The 25,954-nt window shown below is 43.7% G+C and overlaps 1 protein-coding gene across 2 annotated transcripts in view; it reads right to left on the bottom strand.

Moving 5' to 3' along the window:
* LOC117402404 (snake venom 5'-nucleotidase-like) overlaps positions 1-24,487 on the bottom strand; it is a 43,354-nt gene extending 18,867 nt beyond the window's left edge. Inside the window, exons 1-6 of one of the 2 annotated variants that reach the window (XM_034003497.3) lie at positions 23,687-24,487; positions 18,741-18,963; positions 17,722-17,910; positions 9,149-9,346; positions 4,323-4,477; positions 302-392 (exon numbers count right to left, since the gene is read on the bottom strand). In XM_034003497.3, the coding sequence (XP_033859388.3) occupies positions 302-392; positions 4,323-4,477; positions 9,149-9,346; positions 17,722-17,910; positions 18,741-18,963; positions 23,687-24,022 (1,192 nt within the window). In that variant the 5' untranslated portion in view covers positions 24,023-24,487. Of the gene's footprint in view, positions 1-283; positions 393-4,322; positions 4,478-9,148; positions 9,347-17,721; positions 17,911-18,740; positions 18,964-23,686 lie in introns of both variants that reach the window. The other variant, XM_034003496.3, reaches the window with a different exon arrangement.
* Positions 24,488-25,954: the final 1,467 nt, after the last annotated feature.

Raw genomic sequence — 25,954 nt, 5'->3', positions numbered from 1 at the left:
CTTTGAAAGCTTTAATCCCTTTGAAAGCTTTAAAACGACAACAGGGTCTTTTCAGTTGATATAAACAGATGCCTATCTAAATCCGCCACTGAGATAATAAAAAATGTAAAGGTTATGAAAAACAAGTATTTCTGTATGTGAATATACGTCAGCCAGAGCGGGTCCTGCTCGGAAATGAAAAGGCCTGTGACATTTAGCTTCACGAAAGGTTAGATCTATTGAGTAGACCCTAGTTTCTCCAAACCCCTTCCCCTCCTCCCATGTGTATGAAATCTAGACAAACCATTTCCACTGCGCTCACTGATTGGGGCTCGAATACTTCCTCCATTAATAATGCAAAGCGACACATGGTTCCAGCGCAGCTCGTCAGGGAATTTGATATTATGGTTAATCTATGAAACAACAACAAAATAGAGAGACAAAAAAACCCACATGAGATACATACTCACGGTACATTAATATCTTTAAGAGTTTGTTTTACTCTTCCAGCAGCTGCTCACCCCTAAGGGTCGTATATAAAAGCAACCAACAAAATAAATTCACATTTTAGAAGAGGTTGAAAAAGAAAGGTTAAAGTGCTGCTTCCTGAAACCTTATAGCATTCTTGTGCTTCTCATTGCCATGGTCTACCTGAGCAAGGCTGGGACAATGGGAGTAAAGGATGTGCTTCTCATTGCCATGGTCTACCTGAGCAAGGCTGGGACAATGGGAGTGAAGGATGTGCTTCCCATTGCCATGGTCTACCTGAGCAAGGCTGGGACAATGGGAGTGAAGGATGTGCTTCTCATTGCCATGGTCTACCTGAGCAAGGCTGGGACAATGGGAGTGAAGGATGTGCTTCCCATTGCCATGGTCTACCTGAGCAAGGCTGGGACAATGGGAGTGAAGGATGTGCTTCTCATTGCCATGGTCTACCTGAGCAAGGCTGGGACAATGGGAGTGAAGGATGTGCTTCTCATTGCCATGGTCTACCTGAGCAAGGCTGGGACAATGGGAGTGAAGGATGTGCTTCTCATTGCCATGGTCTACCTGAGCAAGGCTGGGACAATGGGAGTGAAGGATGTGCTTCCCATTGCCATGGTCTACCTGAGCAAGGCTGGGACAATGGGAGTGAAGGATGTGCTTCCCATTGCCATGGTCTACCTGAGCAAGGCTGGGACAATGGGAGTGAAGGATGTGCTTCTCATTGCCATGGTCTACCTGAGCAAGGCTGGGACAATGGGAGTGAAGGATGTGCTTCTCATTGCCATGGTCTACCTGAGCAAGGCTGGGACAATGGGAGTGAAGGATGTGCTTCTCATTGCCATGGTCTACCTGAGCAAGGCTGGGACAATGGGAGTGAAGGATGTGCTTCTCATTGCCATGGTCTACCTGAGCAAGGCTGGGACAATGGGAGTGAAGGATGTGCTTCCCATTGCCATGGTCTACCTGAGCAAGGCTGGGACAATGGGAGTGAAGGATGTGCTTCTCATTGCCATGGTCTACCTGAGCAAGGCTGGGACAATGGGAGTGAAGGATGTGCTTCTCATTGCCATGGTCTACCTGAGCAAGGCTGGGACAATGGGAGTGAAGGATGTGCTTCTCATTGCCATGGTCTACCTGAGCAAGGCTGGGACAATGGGAGTGAAGGATGTGCTTCTCATTGCCATGGTCTACCTGAGCAAGGCTGGGACAATGGGAGTGAAGGATGTGCTTCTCATTGCCATGGTCTACCTGAGCAAGGCTGGGACAATGGGAGTGAAGGATGTGCTTCTCATTGCCATGGTCTACCTGAGCAAGGCTGGGACAATGGGAGTGAAGGATGTGCTTCTCATTGCCATGGTCTACCTGAGCAAGGCTGGGACAATGGGAGTGAAGGATGTGCTTCTCATTGCCATGGTCTACCTGAGCAAGGCTGGGACAATGGGAGTGAAGGATGTGCTTCCCATTGCCATGGTCTACCTGAGCAAGGCTGGGACAATGGGAGTGAAGGATGTGCTTCTCATTGCCATGGTCTACCTGAGCAAAGCTGGGACAATGGGAGTGAAGGAGTGAGTTAGCAGGCCTTGTAAATAAGCATCTAGAAGAGACAACAGAACTCTTAGAAAACAGGATATTAAACAGGGAAATAAATGTAAAATAGCCAACATGCTTATGGTAGAAAGTAAATACATTTGGAAAAAACAAACAAACAAACCGAACAGAGATAAAAGGCAATGGAAATAACGATGAGTGAGTTTAAGAACTGCATTATATAGACAACTGCTTTTCAGATCATAAGAAGACCCATTGTCTTCACTGCACAATCTCTTGAGATCATTCTAGAATGAGATGTACATGCTGCAGCAGACCCAAGCATTATGTCATTGGATGTACAGCAGTACAGCAGGTGGCTGTCAAAATAAACTTGGGATGACAAAAGGATTTGATTACATTTTTAAATAAACACATTTCTGGGAGCTGGCAGCAAAACAGACTTTCTCGAAATACAGTGTTTGCCCAAAATACATCCCAATACCATGAAGAACAGGAAAAAGAGGTTAAGCACAAGAGACAAAGGTGGGTATTGTTTACAATACAAATGCAGTCACACAGCTGTGGGCCATCAAGAAAGTGTCTTGCCATGGAGTGAACTTGAGCTTGCATTTTGTTATTAAAAAAACAAACAAAATGCAAACAGTGAAATAAAAAAAAAACAAATTCACACAATTCTTGAAGGCAGCAAGTACTTTTGACACAAGTTTGTTTCGTTTTTTTTTAAATTCAAAAGTCATGACAGGCATATTTCAAAGTAACATATTTTACACATATAGCCTGCAGTACACAGTATTGGATATTTATGTTTTAAAATATATAAAAAATAGGACATCAAGCATATTTTAGGTGCTTCCAATACCAGAACATATAGTCAGTCGAATAGCTTGTACCTTATTTGACCTTCGAGAAACAATACGTCCAATGATCGGCAAGGAAAGGACTTAACTCAATCCATTGAGTCCCTGCTGTGCCCCCTGAGTTTGCCTCCTTCTCTCCAGCCTCCACCTGCTTTTTGGCTTCGTCTAACGAGGGAAGGGAAGCTATACTGCCCCCCTACCCACGGCTTCCCTACGGTCACCCGCTCCACTTATCTGCGAGCTAATTTACGAGTAGGGGTGCCTCAAAAGGTTTTCTGAATGAAATATAATTTAGAATTACAAGAACATTGCATAAGCTACTGGATACATGCCACAAATGTGTTGGAAGTGGAATCAGCTAAATATTAAAAACAAACTATATTGAATTATGTACTTTATAACTGTTTAAATGTTAGATGAATTACTATTTATCATTTTAAATTGATCTGGCGGTAAAAGCCTCTGTAGCATTGGCATCTCCATACCATTTGTTTTGGATTGCAATATTGTATCTTAAATAATAATTCGGCAGATGGTAGTAGACATACAGGGGCTGATGTAAGGATAGGCGTAGTGCAAACAATTGTGGCCAGTTCCTTATATGCACTGCGGCCTATGTAAGTAATGCAAATTACTCAACACGCTGAAATAATGACCTGCAATCATGATAACGAGGGTTGCAGTGAGCACCGCCTGTGCATCAGGATATTTAGAAGCTGCACTTACAGCCCAGAGGTGAGGTGAGTTAGTAGTACAGGCAGCAGTACGCGCTGTATGCGATTTGTGGAGCACGAAAATCAAACCAAAGAAGAAAATATGTCATAGAAAGGGCAGCAAAGTCCTCTTGGCACACAGAAAAGAAAACCTTTCTGAGGAGGAGCTGAGAGTTCTTACAGTTGAGGTCACTCAGCATGAAACTGAGTTATTTGGAAAAGCCTCAGCCAACATCAGTTATACTACCAAAGAGGGCATATGGTCCTCTAGTGGAGATAGTCAATGCTGTTGGTGTTACCAGGAGGACAGTCAACCAGGTGAAAAGGTGAAATTCAGCTAGTAAGTCTAGGATGACTTGCGGAGTGAAACAATAACACCTTACTGCCGATTTAGACTGCAATATGGGTGTTTTGCAGCTGCAAATCACTTTGCACGTACCCTTACACCAGCCCCACAATGCTTAATTTCAAATTAGATTTAAAATTTAAAAAAGATGTGCATGTACAATGTTGCAATACAACTGGGACACCAAACAATTGGATTGTGGTATTGGGACAGCAGATTATCTAATATTTTAATGAAAATTAAACATAATAAAACCTATAAACTAGTTTATTTGTACTTGTGAATTCTGTGAAATAAGTAAAAAGAGATGTAAATTTAAAGAAACGGGTGCTAATTAAATGCCAGTAGCCAGACCATGGATCCAAATGAGTCTAATAAGCTTTAACTTACCGCTGCATCACAGATTAAATTCCCCATGTTGCATTCCCGGAAGCGGCACTCTTGAGTAGTCCCATTAAGGTACACCATGGTCTTCCCAATAACTTGAGCCGAATAATTACTGAGCTTCTGTTTCCACAAATCAACCTCTGCACGCAACTCCTTATCTGAAAAGTGCAGCAAGTGTTTAGTATGTGATGAAAATGGCCGAAGAAGTGTAAGGGCAACAGCCAAGGCACCAGACCATATTTCAAATCTTAACATTTATCAAATACCAAACATTACATTCTACATTGAACTGTATTGTTTAGATACAATATGTGCCACCAGTATTAACAGAGATAGGCAATTGATCCGATTACCTCATTACCCCCTGGAGAGAGCCCTCAGACGCTACACCAATGGTCCAGAAGATCTGGAGGTTTTGGGAGCTTCTATGCCTCTATGCCTGATGTTTATACTCAGTTTGTTTCTGTTATATTACTAATTATAACAGAAATCAGTTATTCAGCTGTTATTCCTTGCAGGTGCAACCAACCACTAACTACTATATTTTACAAGGTTACTGTGGTTAACCATATTTCTTCTTTCCGATAATTTCTAGCGCATGCCTTATCAACCCAATTGCCAAAGTCACCTCCAGCAAACTGGGTTTAACACTACCATTGTCTTTCATATGATTACTAATGCATTTTCACTCTACAAAGTGTTCTGAAGTTAGTTATCTAAGTTTATGCAAAAACATACCTATATGTTTTGTCAACACTTCAGCTGGACCACTTCAGTGTTATAAACCAGGAACATGTTTCAGTACAACTTTTAAGTTGATGGCATGGCCTATTAAAATTGTACAAGTGGTTGTTATAAAACTTGGCTCAACTCCTTAATACTGAAGCTGGATGCCAAGATTAGCACCAACTAAGACGTAGCTTTACAGTAAACTAATGTGATCCATATGTGTCTCCATCCATTTGCGTTTCCTTCCATAGGGTGATGTAGACATCCTTCTGTCTGGTGTTGATGGCTGAAGTGTAATGCTGGCTCCAGGGATCAGCTTATTGCCTCCCTGGCGCATCAGCACACACAACGGCTGCGATGCTGGCTCCGTCGATCAACCACAGTGCGGTCTCCCCAGCACATCAGCATGACAACCGTCTGGATTGAGCTAAGTAGGGTACATCTCTGGGGTCTTCAAGTGGACACCTTACATCCTCAGTGTTTCGTCCCACGACACCTCAAGAGGGCTCGACGGTGATTCTGGCATCCCAGCATCACTCCCCTCCATCCCCCACTCAACTCAGCCCAGCTTACTTACCCGTACATCAGTGTTTCTTTCTTTCTATTGTGCTTGAGATCCCCAACCAGAATCTTTCCGTCTCAACCACAGCCAGTTGCTGCTCCAGATAAGTTCTTCGCTGTGCGATGCAACTCTTGGCCACTGAATCCGACGTCTCTGAGAAACCAGGGTTGTAGAGTGTGCCACAAATCCTCGACAACCCACCTCCACTGGGTAAACCAGGACTCTCCATCCTCGCTGTTCCACTTCAGCGGGTAGTTGAGCATACCGCAGTTTCTTCCTCTCAGACGCCTCATCTACAGCATCCTCCCATGGCACTGTTAACTCTACCAGGTGAACAATGCGTGCTGATCCAGACCACAAGACAATATCTGGTTGAAGGTTAGTGGTGGCAATCTCAGGTGGAATAATAAGCCGTTGACCAACATCTGCCAGCACTTTCCAGTCTCTAGCAGCTTCCAGTTGTCCTGGGCGAGGATTGGTTATAACACCTTTTCTTGGCGGTTGCTCTCCTGGGCGGAGGAATGTTGTCTTTTGTGTGTAATGTTTTGATGGAACTGGTGGCAACTTTTTGGTCATGTTACGCTTGTCTTCCAATGCTAAGGCCAAACATCGCTGCACCTGGTCATGGCGCCAAGTAAACTGTCCTTGGCTAAGACCCATCTTACATCCTGTCAAAATGTGCCTTAATGTTGCAGGTGATGAACACAAAGGACATGAGGGATCCTCTCCTACCCAGATGTTTAGGTTCTGTGGTGATGGGAGAACATCATATGTTGACCTGATGAGGAAACTGATCCTGCTCTGTTCCATTGACCATAGGTCTTGCCAGCCAATCTTGCATTGTTCCACACTCTCCCATCTCATCCATTCTCCCTGCTTGGCCTAGGAAATGGCCTTTACGCACCTCATCCTCTCCTCCAGCTTTTGCACCTCGTTGACTACCAGCTTCCTCCGCTGAACTGAGACCAAGACCCCCCTCTTCCATGCTGAAATTGCCCCATGATATCACCAATTTGAAGGGCAGCCTTTGCATCTTCCACAGCTTTCTTTGCCGCCCACTTTCTTCCAGTTTTTCCTTATGCATTTGTTGCGTGACTTTACTAATGTCATTTCCAGTCGGACCTTGGCGCACTTAAACTCCTCGGTTAGAGCAGAGACTGGTAGCTGCAGTATTCCTTTACCATAAAGTCCCACTCTGCTGAGGCAGCGTGGAACTCCCAACCATTTCCTGATGTATGAACTGATTAAAGCTTCAAGCTTCTCTACTGTTGTCAAAGATACCTCGTACACAGTCAGTGGCCACAGCAGCCTCGGCAGTAGACCAAACTGAAAGCACCAGAGTTTTAGTTTGCCTGGTAAAGCGCTGCTGTCTATGCTCTTCAACCCTTCCACTGCTTGTTGTCTAACTTCTCCCACACGAACTGTTTCCTTTAGATCCCCGTCGTACCATCTCCCAAGACATTTCACTGGCTTTTCAGACACTGTTGGTATTGCCTCACCATTAATGTAGAACATTTTATCTACTACTTTACCTTTAATTATAGAGATGCTCCTTGATTTAGTGGGCTTGAATTGCATTTGTGCCCATTCAATGTTATTGGTTAATTTGCCCAATAACCGATTAGTGCAGGCTACTGTTGTAGTCATGGTTGTCATGTCATCCATGTATGCTCAAATTGGTGGTAGTCGCATTCCAGAAGCCAAGCGCTTTCCTCCCACTACCCATTTTCATGCCTTAATGATTACTTCCATTGCCATGGTAAAAGCCAGTGGAGAAAAGGTGCATCCTGCCATTATTCCAACTTCTAGGCATTGCCATGTACTGCTGAATTCTGAAGTTGAAAAACTAAATTGCAAATCTCCAAAATAAGCTTTCACTAAATTTGTTATTGTCATTGGTACACTGAAAAAATCAAATGCTGCCCAAAAAAGTTCATGTAGCACTGAACCATATGCATTAGCCAAATCCAGGAATGGCACATGGAGCTCCTTCCTCTCCTTTTTAGCTGATTGAATTTGTTGCCAGATCACATTGATGTGTTCTAAGCATCCTGGGAAACCTGGAATGCCCGCTTTTTGTATTGAAGTGTCAATGAAGCAGTTCTTTAGTAGGTAACTTGGCAATCTCTGAGCAATAATGCTGAAGAAAATCTTGCCTTCTACGTTTAATAGGGAAATAGGGCGAAACTGACTGATGCTTGTAGAATCTTTCTGTAGGTATAAGACTCCACTTGCTCAGTGCCATGCTCTTGGTACAACCTGTTTTTCCCATGCCACCTTCATCAATTTCCACATGATTCGTAGAACTCCTGAAGCACTCTTGTACACTCTGTACGGAACTCCATTAGGCCCTGGAGATGATGAAGCCCTTGCTTTTTTCACAGCTTGCTCTATTTCTTTCCACTTAGGTGCACAGTCCTCCAATTTGGTATTCTGGTGGATTGATAGGTGGGATGTCTGAAGGAATTGACATAGGCTCCTGCCTTTTTAATCTGTATGTGTTTCCTCCAAATATCTCTCCAGCTCAAACTTATATGCTTTTAGTGTGCCATTCTTCTCACTGGTGAATAACTTCGTTCTCGCACGCTCCTTTTTGTAGCGTTTTTTTCCCTCCTTTTTGTAGCGTTTCCGTAGGTGCTCAGCTCTGCGCAATGTTGCAAGCTTATCGTTTATGACCCTTTGTAAGAGACCTCCTTCTGACTGTTCTGCTCTTCTCCATTGCTTCCTCAGCTGTCTCCTTTCTCTAACTAAGCGTTCAATCTCCTGCTGCCGTCTAGACTTTCCGGGAATAGTTTGTACTTTTTCCTTCCTTTTTTCAACTCCAAACCTCTCGCTCCCATATGTGTAGATGATGTCCCCAAATGTGTCCAGCTTCTTTTCAACTGTTCCACTTAACCTTTCCAACGCAAAGCAGAGATCTGTGTTTACTGTGTCACACGTCGTTTTCTCACAAGCTCTTGGCCATTTAACTCCAGGCTTGTGCCCGTTGAGGTTCTTTTCTCTCTTATGCTGGTTTGTCTGACCAGGTTCACAAGGATTATTAGGTTCATCACTAACTGTATCCATGCAAGTCCTCCTCACGTCTATGACAGGGGTGCTGATATCCTGCGAACTGTGGTTTGCTTCCTGTCGCTGGCATCAACATGACTGGGGTAGAGAATGTACTGAGGGGTAAATCATTTCACATGTATATGCACATCACTATGGGTAGAGCCCCATTCTATCTCTGGCATCAACATGACTCGGGTAGAGAATGTACTGAGGGGTAAATCATTTCACATGTATATGCACATCACTATGGGTAGAGCCCCATTCTATCTCTGGCATCAACATGACTGGGGTAGAGAATGCATTGAGGGGTAAATCATTTCACATGTATATGCATATCACTATGGGTAGAGCCCCATTCTATCTCTGGCATCAACATGACTCGGGTAGAGAATACATTGAGGGGTAAATCAAGATTGCAGTGAGTTGGTTGATTTACATTCTTATATTTGTCAATAGGACTGTATGGGAGACACATATTATCAGTTACCTTCCGTTATAGTTCTGTCTAGAAGTATAGGGTTCCCCTTAGCCGCCACAACATTCCCTTCCTTATTGAAGGTGACTTTAAGATAGCCAAGGTACTTTCCAAAAGCATAGGCCTGCACAACTGGCACTTTACGCCCGTCATCAGAGTCTACCATGAATGGATACTGACCAGCAGGGACGTCATTGGAGGGAGGTGTACCTTTGAGGAACCAAAATGACAGGTATAAATTCAAAACAAACAAAAACAATGTATATTACATTTTTATTTTATTATAATATACTTTGTCTCCTGGATCATATTCTGTTTGAAATGATATTCCCCTGGAAGAAGAACTAGAATAGCAAGTCAACTAGGACATGTCTTTAATATTTTGGATGAGTGAAAAGATTTGAGAAGAGGCAAGATAGTTTAGAGGTTGACATTTTAGTTTAAATCTAGAATTCTCTTGTGGTTGTGATATTTAGCTAAAAACGACATACCATAACGACATAAAATCAGAAATCTGCAAAAGGTTACGAAACAAATTAAACACAGCTTTATCTGGAAATGCCACCTATGATTTGTGAAATGTGCTCAATGAACATGCTGCATAAATACAAAACCAAACACTTCCACTCCAATTCCTAGGGAAATGTTTATTTTATTCCTGAAATAGATTTTAACATTGTTACAGAAACATTGTACGAATGGTGTTTTTTTTCCCTCTAATGCACTCGTAAACTGGATGATCCTGTTGCAATTGGTTAACTAGCAAGCCCCAAGCATTTCCCACTGTGGTTTTCCATCAGTGAGTGGATAGTTCTGGGTGTGATATCTCTTATTATTTGAGTAAGCACATGATCAGACAAGTTCATGTGATTTGCCAACAGGAAATGCATGCATGTAAGATGCAGGCTGAAGCAGGTTAACAGCATCAAATCCTGGTTTGAATAAGGCGGTGTTTCTTAAGCCTTACATGGCACACGTAAGTACAATACAAGTGTTAATGTCTCAAGCCCCCCTTTGAAGACAAATAAAGGTAGAGAAATAAAATAATTTGAACAGTGTGAAACCAGCATGAGACTACTGCGAACAGCCCAACAGCTCTGTCCGTAAACTAAATGGCTTCTTACTAGTTTCCTTGTGCAACGAAAGAAACCATGGTTTCACACCACAGTAATTTTCTTTCCTTAAACATACTTGCAGTTTCTTTTTATTTTGTAAATGTGCACAATTTACTGTGAGTGTGACAGGACAATAGCCCTGTTTGTGTAAACAGTGTGTGGGGGATTGTGGCGGAGTGTCCCGCCCCTATTTATTATTATTTGTATTTTTGTTTGCGGCGCGGGTAAAAGCGCCGCGTCTTTTGTTATTATATTTAAAAACCCCGTGAGGATGCATGGCTGATCAGCTACTGATTATTTAACTAGCTGACAGTCATGCATCCTTACCAAACGCGTGCAGACTCTGGCCGAGGGATAATAAGATAATTACCAACTAGTTAATCCCTCGGCCAGAGTATATAAACCAGCAGCACTCTGCACTCGGGGTTGAGAGTGTAGAGGAGAGTACGGGAGAACGGAGAGAGAAAATAACATTTAAAAAAACAATTGCTAAAACGTGCTGGATTAGCCAGCACGACACTTACTTGTTTGTTTGTTTATTCGTTTGGCCCTCGCGCCTTTTTGTTTTGTGTTTTTGTTTAATATTTTGTTTTGTTTATTAAATACGCTGAGTGCACTAACACTCAGCTTCAACTACCCATCCACTGTTTGGTTTGAGTTACTTCCTGGTCCGTGACGTCATCCACATCACCACTGCGAGCCAGCCTGCCACATATGGTGTCCTGCGTGGGACAAACAACGCCTCCAACAGCCGGACCAGGATTGAAAAGTGCGTTTTTTTTTTTGTTTGTTCGTTTTTTTTTTCAAATTAAAAATGGGGAAAAGTAGCCGGAGGAGAAAGCAGCAGCAGCAGCAACAACAGCAGCAGGAGGCGCAGCAACATCAGCCTTACCTTGCCACACTGGATATCTGCCTCACCTGCCTGAAGGGTGAGGAGTGGTGCTTCGCGGTTGGTGAGGTTGGGCACGTGGCACCAGACCAACCCCCTCCATGGCAGGAGAAAGAGGAGCCAGAGCGTCCAGTGAGGGAGGACCTGCATCCTCCAAAGAGGACGAATGCACTCTCCTCTGAGGGAGTCTGGGACTGGCTGGTGGAGCCGGGGAGGGATTATGAGGAAGCCCTCCCTGCAGTGATCAACCTCCTGTGGGCAAGAGATGGGGAGCGCTGGGAGGCCTGGGAACAGCAACACCACCCAGCTTCCCTCCCAGACATCGCAGCCATGGTGTTCAACTACCTGGCTGCGGATATGGGAGAGACCCTGCTGCTGCCGTCTCCAGCGCCAGAGGGAGAGGAGCCATCGCTGCCGTCTCCAGCGCCAGAGGGAGAGGAGCCATCGCTGCCGTCTCCAGCGCCAGAGGGAGAGGAGCCATCGCTGCCGTCTCCAGCGCCAGAGGGAGAGGAGCCATCGCTGCCGTCTCCAGCGCCAGAGGGAGAGGAGCCATCGCTGCCGTCTCCAGCGCCAGAGGGAGAGGAGCCATCGCTGCCGTCTCCAGCATCAGAGGGAGAGGAGCCATCGCTGCCGTCTCCAGCGCCAGAGGGAGAGGAGCCATCGCTGCCGTCTCCAGCGCCAGAGGGAGAGGAGCCATCGCTGCCGTCTCCAGCGCCAGAGGGAGAGGAGCCATCGCTGCCGTCTCCAGCGCCAGAGGGAGAGGAGCCATCGCTGCCGTCTCCAGCGCCAGAGGGAGAGGAGCCATCGCTGCCGTCTCCAGCATCAGAGGGAGAGGAGCCATCGCTACCGTCTCCAGCATCAGAGGGAGAGGAGCCATCGCTACCGTCTCCAGCATCAGAGGGAGAGGAGCCATCGCTGCCATCTCCAGCATCAGAGGGAGAGGAGCCATCGCTACCGTCTCCAGCATCAGAGGGAGAGGAGCCATCGCTACTGTCTCCACCAGCAGAGGGAGAATGCCTGCTGGTTTCGCCTCCACAGCCTGGGGAGGAGCCCGAACGTCCTACGCCCGAGTGGGAGGAGCCCGAACGTCCTACGCCCGAGTGGGAGGAGCCCGAACGTCCTACGCCCGAGTGGGAGGAGCCCGAACGTCCTACGCCCGAGTGGGAGGAGCCCGAACGTCCTACGCCCAAGAGGGGGGAGTCGGTGCGTCCACAGCCCAAGAGGGAGGAGTCGGTGCGTCCACAGCCCAAGAGGGAGGAGTCGGTGCGTCCACAGCCCAAAGAGGGGGGAGTCGGTGCGTCCATAGCCCAAGAGGTGGAAGTCTGCGCTTCCACAGCCGTAGGACCCAAGCTGCAGTCCCAAGAGCCAGAAGGGGAGGAGTTACAGGCTCAACCCCCTGAATTTTTCTGGGGGGGAGAAGGGCAGGATGCTGGTGTTCCCCAGCAGCCTCTATTTATGCTGCTGAAGGGAGCACGGCACACACCAGCCCAGCCGCCACAGCAGAGGGAGCCAGCACCGCCACAGCCTCCCTCTGAGTGGCCAGCATCCGCCCCATCGCCTCTGCCTCCACCACCACCAGGAGCAGAGCAGCAGGAGCTGCCTCTGTCTCCACCACCACCAGGAGCAGGGCAGCAGGAGCTGCTTCTGTCTCCACCATCACCAGGAGCAGAGCAGCAAGAGCTGCCTCTGCCTCCGCCACCTCCACCAGCAGAGGGTGAATGCCTGCTGGTTCCACATCCACCGTCGTGGGAGGACTGCTTGCCCCTCCCACCTCCACCAGCAGAGGGTGAATGCCTGCTGGTTCCGCCTCCACCGTCGTGGGAGGACTGCTTGCCCCTCCCACCTCCACCAGCAGAGGATGAATGCCTGCTGGTTCTGCCTCAACCGTCGTGGGAGGACTGCTTGCCCCTCCCACCTCCACCAGCAGAGGATGAATACCTGCTGGTTCCGCCTCAGCCGCCGTGGGAGGACTGCTTGCCACTCCCAGCTCCACCAGCAGAGGGTGAATACCTGCTGGTTCCGTCTCAGCCGCTGTGGGAGGACTGCTTTCCCCTCCCACCTCCACCAGCAGAGGGTGAATACCTGCTGGTTCCACATCCACCGTCATGGGAAGGACTGCTCCTGCCCTGCCTCGCACCACCCAGGGATGCCTGCCTCGCATCGCCTGGGGCTGCCTGTTCCACATCGCCTGGGGTCGCCAGGGATCCTGCTTCGCCTGGGGTCGCCAGGGATCCTGCTTCGCCTGGGGTCGCCAGGGATCCTGCTTCGCCTGGGGTCGCCAGGGATCCTGCTTCGCCTGGGGTCGCCAGGGATCCTGCTTTGCCTGGGGTCGCCAGGGATCCTGCTTCGCCTGGGGTCACTACACTGTGGTCGGAGCCCCACGGAGGGGAGCTGCCGGCCATGAAGAAAGGGGGGGAGGTCAGGAGACCAGCTCCCCCAGCCGCACTTTCGCGGCCGGAGATCATGTGGTCAGAGCCCCACGAAGGGGAGCTGCCAGCCATGGAAAAGGGGGGGGAGGTCAGGAGACCAGCTTCCCCAGCCGCACTTTCGCGGCAGGAAATACTGTGGCTGGAGCCCCGTGAAGGGCAGCTGTCAGCCATGAAGAAGGGGGGGGAGGTCAGGAGACCAGCTTCCCCCGCAGCAATTTCGCTGCAGGAGAAAGGGTGGCCAGAGCCCCACGGAGGGGAGCTGTCGGCCATGAAGAAGGGGGGGCAGGTCTGGAGACCACCCCCAAAAATTTTTTGGCCAGAGGAGCTGGCCGGTGCGCGGGCCATTGGAACACTACGGCTGTTTGGGTGGGAGGAGGACATCCCACCGTGGCCGCCACCTTTGGCCCGTTGCTGCCCCTGTTCCTGCGCCGGGACTGCTGACCGGGACTTTGGGGACTAAGGGGGGAGGTGGCCGAAAAGGCCATGTGTGCTGCGCACAAGGGGGGGCATGTGTGGCGGAGTGTCCCGCCCCTATTTATTATTATTTGTATTTTTGTTTGCGGCGCGGGTAAAAGCGCCGCGTCTTTTGTTATTATATTTAAAAACCCCGTGAGGATGCATGGCTGATCAGCTACTGATTATTTAACTAGCTGACAGTCATGCATCCTTACCAAACGCGTGCAGACTCTGGCCGAGGGATAATAAGATAATTACCAACTAGTTAATCCCTCGGCCAGAGTATATAAACCAGCAGCACTCTGCACTCGGGGTTGAGAGTGTAGAGGAGAGTACGGGAGAACGGAGAGAGAAAATAACATTTAAAAAAACAATTGCTAAAACGTGCTGGATTAGCCAGCACGACACTTACTTGTTTGTTTGTTTATTCGTTTGGCCCTCGCGCCTTTTTGTTTTGTGTTTTTGTTTAATATTTTGTTTTGTTTATTAAATACGCTGAGTGCACTAACACTCAGCTTCAACTACCCATCCACTGTTTGGTTTGAGTTACTTCCTGGTCCGTGACGTCATCCACATCACCACTGCGAGCCAGCCTGCCACAGGGATTTTTTAAAATTTTTTTATTCCTTTACAAAAGCTTGACTCTTTCTTTTCAAGTCCATTTTTTCCCCTCCCTTTTTCACTTGCTCACTCAAGTCAATACAGCTAATTGGTCTGTCCACCAACCATTCTGGGAAACATTAAAATTAACATTCTTTACTAAATTCAGGTTCTCAGTTCCTATCTCTGTTATCCATGTCTGCACCCAAAAACCCAATGTTCCCCCATTTGGCTCCCAAATCTGCTTTTTATAGTGATTTATCCATCTATCTTCCATGCTTTTCCTAGGAGGAAATGCTATATGAAGAGAATTAACCTTAATCCATTATTTAATGCTTAATAATTTCCCCCTTAAATCCAGTGGCACCTCATTTACCAAAACCTGCAGAGCATAAATCGGAGCGGATTTCATAGATCCTACACACACCCTTATGGCTTTAGCTTGAATATTATCCAATTGTGTATCTTGCTTTTGCATGTTCCCACTAGTATCTGACTTCCAAAGTCTGCTACACCTAACTCTGCATATATCATCATCATACTAGATTTATTCGCTCCCCAACTCGTCCCTGAAATATTTCTTAGACTATTAAGCTGTCCTTTGCATTTATCTATTATGGTACTCTGTTTTTCCCAACTCAACTTTTTATCAAACCACACTCCCAGGTATCTGAATTCTTCCACTTCTTCAACAGGGCTTGAATTTCAGTTTTGTGTGCTGGGGGGATTTCCCCCCTATGCTGCAGTCAATGGGGGGGGAATCCAAAATTTTAGGGGGGAATCATCAGTCACACTGGTGTTGCTTTAAAATAAGCTGCTTTCAGGAGACCTAACAGCTGTCAGGAGACCATCACTATGAGACAGAGCACTCTCCATTTCTTTTTTTATTAACTCTTTACACTCAGCCCTGTTTCCGCCTGTTTTTCACTGTTTTCATTTTATGGTGCCTGAGTAACATGTGCATAACCTTTGGTGCGCTGGTGCCCCAAATTGAATGGGGCTGAGTTTTCAGAGTTAAAGCTAAAGTCACCGCTTGCAAAACAACACCTAGACAGACTTAATATCGTATTTTTTTTTTCAAAACTGTTTACTTATACTGCAGTGTACTGAGTTTCTATAATGCTTAAAGATAGCGGCCAAGAATCACGTACAAGAGACTAAAGTCTCGCGGCACTTAAAATATTCAACACTACTTTTTAAATGTATTTATTTTAACATAACTACTCAGAATGCGGCTCATAGTGTTTTCATCACTGACACTCACCTCCTTAGAGATTGTTGTATCGTTTCAGGCATTCTAAATTGGGTGAAAAATACAGTAGCCTGGTGTCTTAAAATATTTCTACGGGATTTTCCCGCATTGAAAGTTCCAGACATGCGGGAGCAACTTGGAAAACATGCGATTCCTGCGATACCGCGCTTAAATTCAAGCCCTGGTTAAGTATCTTATCTTGGTATAATATACTTGAACTTCCCTGCTCTCTCCTCCTACATGAAAACAAGAGTACCTCTGACTTTGTTACTGATATTTTAAAACTCCATTTATTAGACCACTTTTCCAGAATATTCATTGCCATCTGCAATTCCCTCCTAACTATTTTAATATGTTCATTTATAAATAACCCCATGGTCAGCAAACAAACCCACAGCTGCATTAGATCCTAATAATATATAATTAATCATATTAAATAGCAAAGGGCTCATAACACTTCCATGAGGAGTTCCATTTTGCATCTCAAACCTTTCAGATAATTTACCCTTCATTTTCACTTTAAATCTTCTTTCCTTTCCTTCAGAAAATCTCTGCTCCACCAGAGTCCTCTTCTTTATTCCCAATGTTGTTATTTTATATATTAGACCTTCTTTCCAAACCATATCATAAATCTATGTCAGACTAGACTATGTCAATGAATACTGACCCAACCACCTCATTCACACTTAATGTCTCGACTTCTGTAGATAATCTTACCAATTGGTCTATAGTAGATATGTGTTGACTAAACCACTCTGATAATCACTCAGTAAGTTTCCAAACAATACAACAATCTACCACACACCAGTCTTTCCATAACTTTACAGCTAGTAACCGTCAATGCTCGATAAGACCCCACTTCACCCGGATCCTTTCCTGCCTTACTTATAGGAATGATGATGGCATTCTTCCATTCTTTAGGCAAAAACCCAACTCCCAAACTTTATTATAAAGTTTCAATAATATATCAAAGCTACTATATGGCAACAATTTAAACATGTTATAAGATATCTTATCTTCACCTGGCGTAGAATTCTTGCCTTTTCCAATTGGAGCTTTCAATTCCCCAATTAAGAAATAAACATTTATTTTTGTATGAACATCTTCCCTATCTTCCAATATCAAAGAATTATCAATATAAAATTGACCCCTCTTATCCAAAAACTCATTATTATAATTATCACCTTAACACCAACATAGATGCTTTCTTCTCATCATCTGTCATGACGATCCCATCCTGCATCAAAGGAATCAATTTGTTTCCCTTCCCTTATCCTGCCATTGCCTTTATTTTATTCCAAACGTTATTTATGTATCAGAACTTATTTTAGTGCAATAATCCTGTCAATATTCCTTTACCTAATAACCCTTTGAGCTATAGTTTTTCCTTTTTTGTACTTAAATCTTCTGCTAACATATTTTTTGCTTTGTTTTGTTTTTTAACTCTTCTCAAACAAGATGTCCTTTCTTTAATCAGTCTAGCACACTCTTCAAACCACCAAGGAACTGCTGGGTTAACACCTTTTCTATGTCTCCTCATTGGAATGGCATTTTTTGTTGCTTGAGTAATAGCCTTAATCATTCTTTCATAACAAATATCCACCTTATCATGTATTATATCAATGGTTCTCAAACGTTTTGGGCCGTGTCCCCCTACCTCTTGTCTGTGGTACTTGAATTTTTTTGAATTTTGTGGAAAGTTGATAACACAGCATAGCCTTCCAACTTTAAAAATCTATATATTTTATTTGTGTATAGTCCTAAATGTGTTGACCTACAGTAGTGACATCATCATTACATGAACATTGAATAGAGGACTTAATAGAAGAGTAAATGGAATTTACCTGTGTAAAGGAATGTGTTTGAGTGTCCACCAATAACAACATCAACGCCACTCACTTTCTTTGCAATTAGTTTATCCGTTTCAAATCCAGAATGGCCCAAAGCAATGATTTTGTTTATTCCCAGTGTTTTTAATTTGTCTACCTCAACCTGTAAGGCTTGGACCTCATCTTGAAACACTACATGCGGTCCTGCAAAGAAAACAAAACAAAACTGAGAAATATTATATTCACCAGTTACGAAAACAAAACACTTCCGAACTAAATATAGTATGAATACAAGTATAAACGTTCTCTTTTAAATGTAAAAATGTGTTTCTTGTCATCCACTATCACCTTTAAGGGCTTTACAAAGTCAAACCTCTACTTGCTTTAATCCTTGTGACTTGCATGCAGAACTACACTTACATGAAGTGTAAAATGTATACCAATTACTTCTCTCGAATGTCAGACACACATTTCAAATAAAACATTCAAAATAATAATAATGAACCCCAATGTGGATTGCAGTCCTGGAAATGAATGTGCAGCTGGATGACGTATATATATAGCTGTGGTTAATGTGAAACTATATAAGTACTCTGCGCTTTCCTTTAACCCGATTGGTCAATACAGGGTCAAATGTCATCCTTCAAACTACAGCATGTGTAATTTCAGTTCCAAAGCAATCAATAGTTCATGAGTTCGATCTGCGTTTCTTATAGTTTGAGCAGACAGAATCAAACTGTATGAGATGACATCTCTTATAACAACAAGAGACACCTTACACATGCCGATGTATTAACTTAGAGCATTTAATATGGGAACCAATAGTGACAGAAAAACTGGAAAATCTGACCCACTTGTTAGCAGTGACATGAAAAAAAATGTGTCTACTTAAATTCTAAAGAAAAAAAAAATACAATCTATACATGTGTTGACATGACACAGGAGTGTAGATCCAGCGTATAGATTCTACTTACTAATTGTGTGCTGCTAGCTGTTCATCGAGTATGTACAGTATTATGAGAATGCACGAATACCTGGTGTGGATAGGGTTGGTGTTTCCTTTGTTGTGTACCCGACCACAGCCACTTTCTCAGAGCCCAATGTAAAGATTTTATAGGGCAGGACTAATCCACTTATTTTGTCAGCCAGTTCCTGATCTGGTTTCATATTAGCACTCAGTACTGAGCAGTTCACTTTCTGAAGAAAAGGGCTGATTAATCCTTCCATTCCATTGTCAAATTCATGATTCCCTAAGGCCTGAAAAAAACAAAAATGATAAGGAGCAGCAATTAACATACACATTGGTCCATGGTCCATCATGGTTTCCATCTGCTGTGGTTCTAAGTGCAACATTTTACAATCTACTTCTTTCACTGATTGATTTCTGATACAAATACTGTTAGGGTTCCTTAAAGGGACAAATCCAAATAAATAATGTTGGCTACTACTGTGAAATATTAAATAGCACCTATACTGGGATGACCAGTTCAACCACGAACAACTGCTAGGGACAAGCCTACGCTGGAGATTCTTTATTTGAATCCCATTTACAGTAATTTAAATGCCTGCAATGCCATACACTCTTTAAATGAATACAATAGAACTGTTTCTGCTGCCCCATGAACAATTTCCACAACATTGCTTGTGGTCATCTTATATTCCTTTACAGTTTCCGTGGTCACCATGAATAACAAGATCACTTGCAAAATGCCAGCTTTCCTGTCTCATGAACAATTTCCACTTACATTGCTAGGGGTCATCTACACATTCTATATAGCAGCCGTAGTAACCACAAATTACACATTTACTTGCAAAATGCCGACCATGGGTTCAGTCATTTTTTTTCAAAACTGAACATATTTGACTTGATATCCTTGCAATTTTATGTAATACACTGCACTGACCCAAAAATAAATGTTTCATCAGTCTGCACTGCTGTTTTCCATGGTTTAAAATCACACTTGAGAATTATTGTATTTCTTGTTCTTATTGTATGACTTATATTGTAACACTTGAATGTATTTGTATTTGCTTGCGATTGTAAGTCGCCCTGGATAAGGGCGTCTGCTAAGAAATAAATAATAATAATAATAATTTAAAATGATTCCCTTTCAAGTACAAAATGTAACCATTACCGAATGGGTTACAACCCGAATTACCCGAGCACTTATATCAAAGCTGCTCCTTTAAGAGCCCTGTATGCGTCAGACGTCGTCTCCACCCCCAGGAAATAAATATGAGTGACGCATCAGGAAGAGTGAGCACTGACTTTAAGTCATAACTATGGAGATAAGTTGAATATTCACTTTTTCTCTCATTTCATATTTGAAATAATTCCCCTATTTTAAGCATATAATTATTTCTTAGCCTAGGTTCTGATTAAGTCCCCTTGGCGGCCTTGTGCACTGTGTGAAGCCGGTGGCTCTTCACCGCTCCTTACCCGGGATTCAGTCCCTTTTTACGCTCTCTCCCTTGCTGCTCGGCTCTTCGTGAGTCGATATAAATTTTTGCTACCGTCTTTTCATATATATATGATGAATATAGTACATAATTTTAGCAAGTTTTAATTGTTTTCTGTTTTTCTTTCAGAAACCCAGTGCGTTCATAGGCTGTCTCCTTGTACTAGAGTCCACATCTGTACACAGACTGCACTAGCTGTCAGGTTTTTGCGCTACAGAGACACTGCCAGTGTTAATGGCTTTTTAGCTACACTGCAGAAGGCTTTTCGACTACAGAATATTCAGTGTTTCTTTGCCGTTACTGTATCTACTTCTTGTTTCACTGACAACGAAGGCTTCTAGTTAGCAGACAACTGCAGCCAATGTCTGTTTAACAGCACAATGTTGCAGTTGTCAGCGGCTTTTTCAGGTCTTCACCTGCACGCCACTTGTGCTAGTACCAGTGACTCACTCCCGGTACCAGGGCTGGGCCGGTACCTGTGACAAATTTTTGGTGCCGCTGTCACTACCAGTGACCTGTTCATTACCGAGGTCAGCACCATGGCACTCCTGCCAGTATCAGTGGGTACCAGAGTCATTATCAGTGACCTGGTCAGTACCAGAGCCGTTACCAGTGACCTGGTCAGTAACAGAGCCGTTACCAGTGACCTGGTCAGTACCAGAGCCGTTACCAGTGACCAGGTCAGTCGGTACCACAGCCGGTACCAGTCAGTACCAGAGCCTGTATCAGTGACCTGGTTGGTACCGCAGCCAGTACCGGTTGGTACATGATCCTGTACCAGTGACCTGGTTGGTATCGCAGCCAGTACCAGTCGATACCAGAGGCTGTACCAGCCCCCTGGTTGGTAACTGAGCCGATACCAGTCGGTACAAGAGCCTATACCAGTGACCTGGTCAGTACCAGAGTCGGTGCCCCGGTATGTGTGACCTGGTCGGTGTACACTGCAAGGCTGAACTGTTTTTTCAACCTTGCACCATGTCTAGGTTTCGCCTTTGTGCTGTTTGCAAGAAAAACATTCCAACAGAGGATAAGCATGACAGGTGCATCCACTGCCTGGAAAGGGAGCATGCAGAGGGAGCAGTTAAAGACTGCAGCTCTTGTGCATCTTGTGCTCATATTGCTGTTCCAGGGACCGCGACATTTGTCACCTGCAGTGCGGTCAACAGAATCAAAGCTCCTCTAAATCCTCCTATTTGTCCTCTGGCTCAGAGAGCTCCCCCTCTCCTCTGCCAGGGAAGAGGAACAGGAGCCACCAGAGAAGGCATTCTGGTACTGATAGGGTTGCAGGGCAAATGGAGAAGATTTTTGAAGCTATGAACCAGCAGCACTCCAAGCCACTGGAAGTCAGCTGGACCTACAGACCAGGCAGGGTCCTGCAATTCCAAGACGGAATGACTCTCACATGGAGCCCCCTCACCCGCAAGTTATAACCGGGCCCGCCTCTCTCCACAAGCCACCCTCAGGAGCAGGCCTATGAGGCCCACCCGACATCAGTAGCTGCTGTCACTCAAAGAAGAAGATGCTGCAGTGGCCACAGTCTGGTGTCGCAGCTGCGAGGGGCTGAGCCCGGATCAGCAGGTCCAGCTGTAGGAACTGCTGGCAGAGTACTGCCACAGTTTCGCAACCAATCCTGAAGAAACAGGATGGACCCACCTCGTCTAACACACAAGCCACACGGGGGATCAAGCTCCTAACCAGATGCTTACCAGTGGCCCGCCAGGAGGCGGTCGCTGAAAAGATTCTGAGGGATGTGGGAAGCAGGCTTGATAGAGCAAAGTGGAATGCAAAAAAAGAAATAAAACAGTGAGTAAATATTGTTTTTTTTCATTGTACAACGGCCCCTTTTTCACGTTTATTTTATTTGAAGTGTTCATTCAAGTTAAAAACTAATGTTATTACTTTATGAAAACGTGTCTATGGCCACTGTGTTTATTGCGAAAACACAACAAGGGTAGGGAATATTAAAAAAAAAATTACATACTGAAACAGGTTTTACAAGCCTCCTATCAACCACAAATATTATTGGTCATGTGGGTCCAAATTTTCTAAGTTAATGCACCTAAGGTGTTTCATTCACAAGGCAATAAAACTAAAGTTGAGAAAGGGAGGAAGAGCTCTGAAGTTTAAACTGTGAAAGGATGTTTAGCTAAAGGTGTCATTTCCCTAAAAACACAGGACAGAATTGAATCACCTTTCAAGCTGTCAAAGTTTAGGAACACTTCCCTGACATCTGGATGCTTCACTCAATATTAAACCCAAATTGTCTTCAAATTAGCTTAGTGTATGAAATCTAGCTAATTTTTAAACTATCCAGTTTCTCTACAGTATATGTTTCTCCTACAAACTGTGCATCAACAATTGCTGCTGCAGAGTCACTACAACAAGAATGTATTTGCCATTACCCAACTCAGAACTTTTGTTTGCTCTTAATATCACTTTATAGATCATCGTGGAGCCATTTTGCATTGGTAGGAAATGGATAACTAAACATTGTTATTATGAAGAACACAATGTTGAAAAACAAAAATAATACAATATAAACTAAACATTCCCCAAGGCAACTTGCAGAGAGCTAAAAATGATCTCCTTTCCGTGCCAAGAACCAAATTAAGAACTATGGGAGATCTATGGGAGATCGTGCCTTTTGCTCTGTGGCCCCTCGTCTCTGGAACTCCCTTCCAAGGTCTATCAGGGACTCACAGTCTGTGTCTATGTTTAAATCATTTTTATACATTGTCTTATTGCACTGCATAGTTTTTATTGTATTGTTTTGATGTATTTTTATGTATATTTAAAAATGTAAAGCATTTTGGGATTTCTTTTAATGAAAGTCACTATAGGAGGCTGTGTGGTCCAGTGGTTAAAGAAAGGGGTTTGTAACCAGGAGGTCCCCGGTTCAAATCCCACCTCAGCCACTGACTCACTGTGTGACCCTGAGCAAGTCACTTAACCTCCTTGTGCTCCGTCTTTCGGGTGAGACCTAATTGTAAGTGACTCTGCAGCTGATGCATAGTTCACACACCCTAGTCTCTGTAAGTCGCCTTGGATAAAGGCGTCTGCTAAATAAACAAATAATAATAAAAGAAATCGGCCCATAGCGTGCATTTAAAGGAAAAAAAAAACAGTTAGGATTGTATTCAGTCTGAAAGGCACTAAATGAAGTTAAAAAAAAAAAAAAAACAATGCGGCACTACCACCATTCAACACTATAAAACAAACAAACAATTCAGCTATATCTGGAATAGTGGGCATTGTATTGTGAACACTTAGTTTATCGTCTAGACAGTGTCCCCATACGTCTAAGACAGATGTTTTACAGGACTTAACTATCCTGCACGGCTGTAACTACACTGACCGAGACTATGCATTACATCGAAAGCATTTGAGAAATAAAAAAAGGACAACATCATCATCATCATGACAATAATAATACTCGGCATTTAATGCAATGCCACAATGTATGTGTAATGTGCAGTCAGAAAACAGATATGCATTTAAATGTCTGAGATGAGTTTCTTACCATGGCATCATACTTCAGCCGATTCATAAAATGAGCCGCTTCGTCTCCCTTGTAATAGTTGAACCAGATCGTTCCTTGATATTGATCCCCAGCATCCAGAAGTAAAACGTTTTCTTCTGTTTTTCGGATACTGTTTATTTTTGTTAATCTTCTAGCGACTCCGGCGTAGCACTCTCCTCCTGGATCACACTTTCCTGAGTACACGCTAGTTTCTTCTACCCTGGCATGGACGTCGTTGGTGTGGAGAAGAGTGACATCAAAACAAGCAGCAAAATAGCTTGTAAAGAGAAGCTCCAGCAGTAGCACGAGACGCAGTTTTTCTCCAGACACCCCCATGTTCAACTGAAGCTTAGTGGAAACTAACTATGCGAGTTATAGGAACTAGACGAGAGTCAATATTTGTGAGGTAAAAAGTAGGCGGTTCAAGTAGTACAAATCTGTCACGTCAAGTCCAAAGCTTCACTTTTTTAGTCCAGCCGGTTTGGTGTTATTTCGTGGTACGTGCTAAGAAGTGTTCAGAGTGACAAACAGCCAAAATCACAGATGATGTAGAAATAACGCCACAGAAACACTCCTTATTATACAGGGCTTGAGAACAGTTTAGTATTTTCCACAATGACTCATTTATCATGGTGGCAAATGTATTTTTCTTTCATAATAACTACACTTGCCAACACTTGCAAACTGTTCAGCGGGACCCTCGTCTCGGAGTGGGGGGTGGGGTCATACGCAGCATACACATAGGACGAGTCATACGCAAAAAAAAACACTAATACACGTATTCTCCCAAATCAACACGACACGACCGTCATGACACTAAAAATAGACGTAGTGAAGCGTTCTTACTTTGTGTAAGTTCGTGATCAGCAGATTTATAAGCCGCACGAAGAGCACAGCGTGTGTTTTCACTAACTATTCTGCTGAATATATATATATATATATATATATATATATATATATATATATATATATATATATATATATATATATATATCTTAGTATATGTGTAAACAACTAAAAGAATTGGGGAGAAAGCGAAGTATTGTAGCACTGGATGAAACGGTTCTCAGAATGGCAGTCTTAACACAGAGTCCGGTTTAATAGCCGATAAGCTCTTCAGTTGCAGCAACAGGTTCTCGGTACGTGACACAGCTCACAGCACACGATTCTCCACTCTGAATCCACGCACACACACCTGATGATGCTCCCTTTTATTCCCCCTCAGACCCATACCCAGAAAACAGTCACAGTATGTGAGGCTCGACCAATCACCGCCCACTGACCTTTAACTAAAAACAAAAAATATGTATACTTATAATGTAAATATAATTGAAATATATTGATACATTGTAATATATTTATAAATGTATATTTCACATATACTGATGAATACATTGTGATACTGTATAAAAACATTATATTTTGTGAAATACAATTATGTACAGCTAACTAACTAGAGTGGCAATTAAAATTGCAGGTACAGCAAATGACTTACAGAATGACTGGGTTGTCAAATTTACTGCCCATGTTTCCACCCTTAATAAACATACAGAGGAAAGAGGAGTTCATCATTTATTTATTTATTTATGTAATGAAAAATCAATAATGTATTAGTGAGCTGGTTATACTGCTTTTCTAAAGAAAAGGAGAACATTGCAGGCTAGTATTATATTTTGTATGTAGAGGGTCAGAGGAAAAATGGACAATAAAACCCCAGTCACTCTGTACATTTGTACCCATCATTTCTACCAGTAGTGTATATTAATTTACAGATAATTGTAGCAATATAATGTATGTATAAAGAACAATATTTGACCTATTTGGTAATCTATTAAATGCTCTTTCTGTAGCAAATCAGTTGGGAGTACATTTGAAACCATTTATTTTGGTCAAGGAACGGTTTTAAAAACAAGCTTCAGATTAAAGTTGTTCACAGATGATTTACCTCACAAGAAATGTAAAGAAATAAATGACCAATATATTTAATGTAACTGATTGACATAAAACTGATCAAAAAAGCAATGTACAAAGCATGTTACTTTTATTATTTTAAAGTTCAGTTATCAAAAATGAACACCAGTTTCTAAAACAAAAAACTGCCTCCTTTGCAGGTTACAGTTGAGGGGTTTAGTTTTTAAGTATGAGTACCAAACATGTACAGTGGTATTTACTAAGAAAACCAGAATTATCCAACAGGTCCTCTCCGCAGGTTATGGTTGGGTTACCTGGCGGGACTTGATTCGCAGCTCATTTACTTTTCCATTCATT

The sequence above is a fragment of the Acipenser ruthenus genome, chromosome 5, assembly GCF_902713425.1.
Source record: "Acipenser ruthenus chromosome 5, fAciRut3.2 maternal haplotype, whole genome shotgun sequence".
In the NCBI taxonomy this organism is placed as follows: Eukaryota; Metazoa; Chordata; class Actinopteri; order Acipenseriformes; family Acipenseridae; genus Acipenser; species Acipenser ruthenus.
Note: the sequence above shows the minus strand (reverse complement) of the source record. Positions and strands in the feature narration are given on the sequence as shown.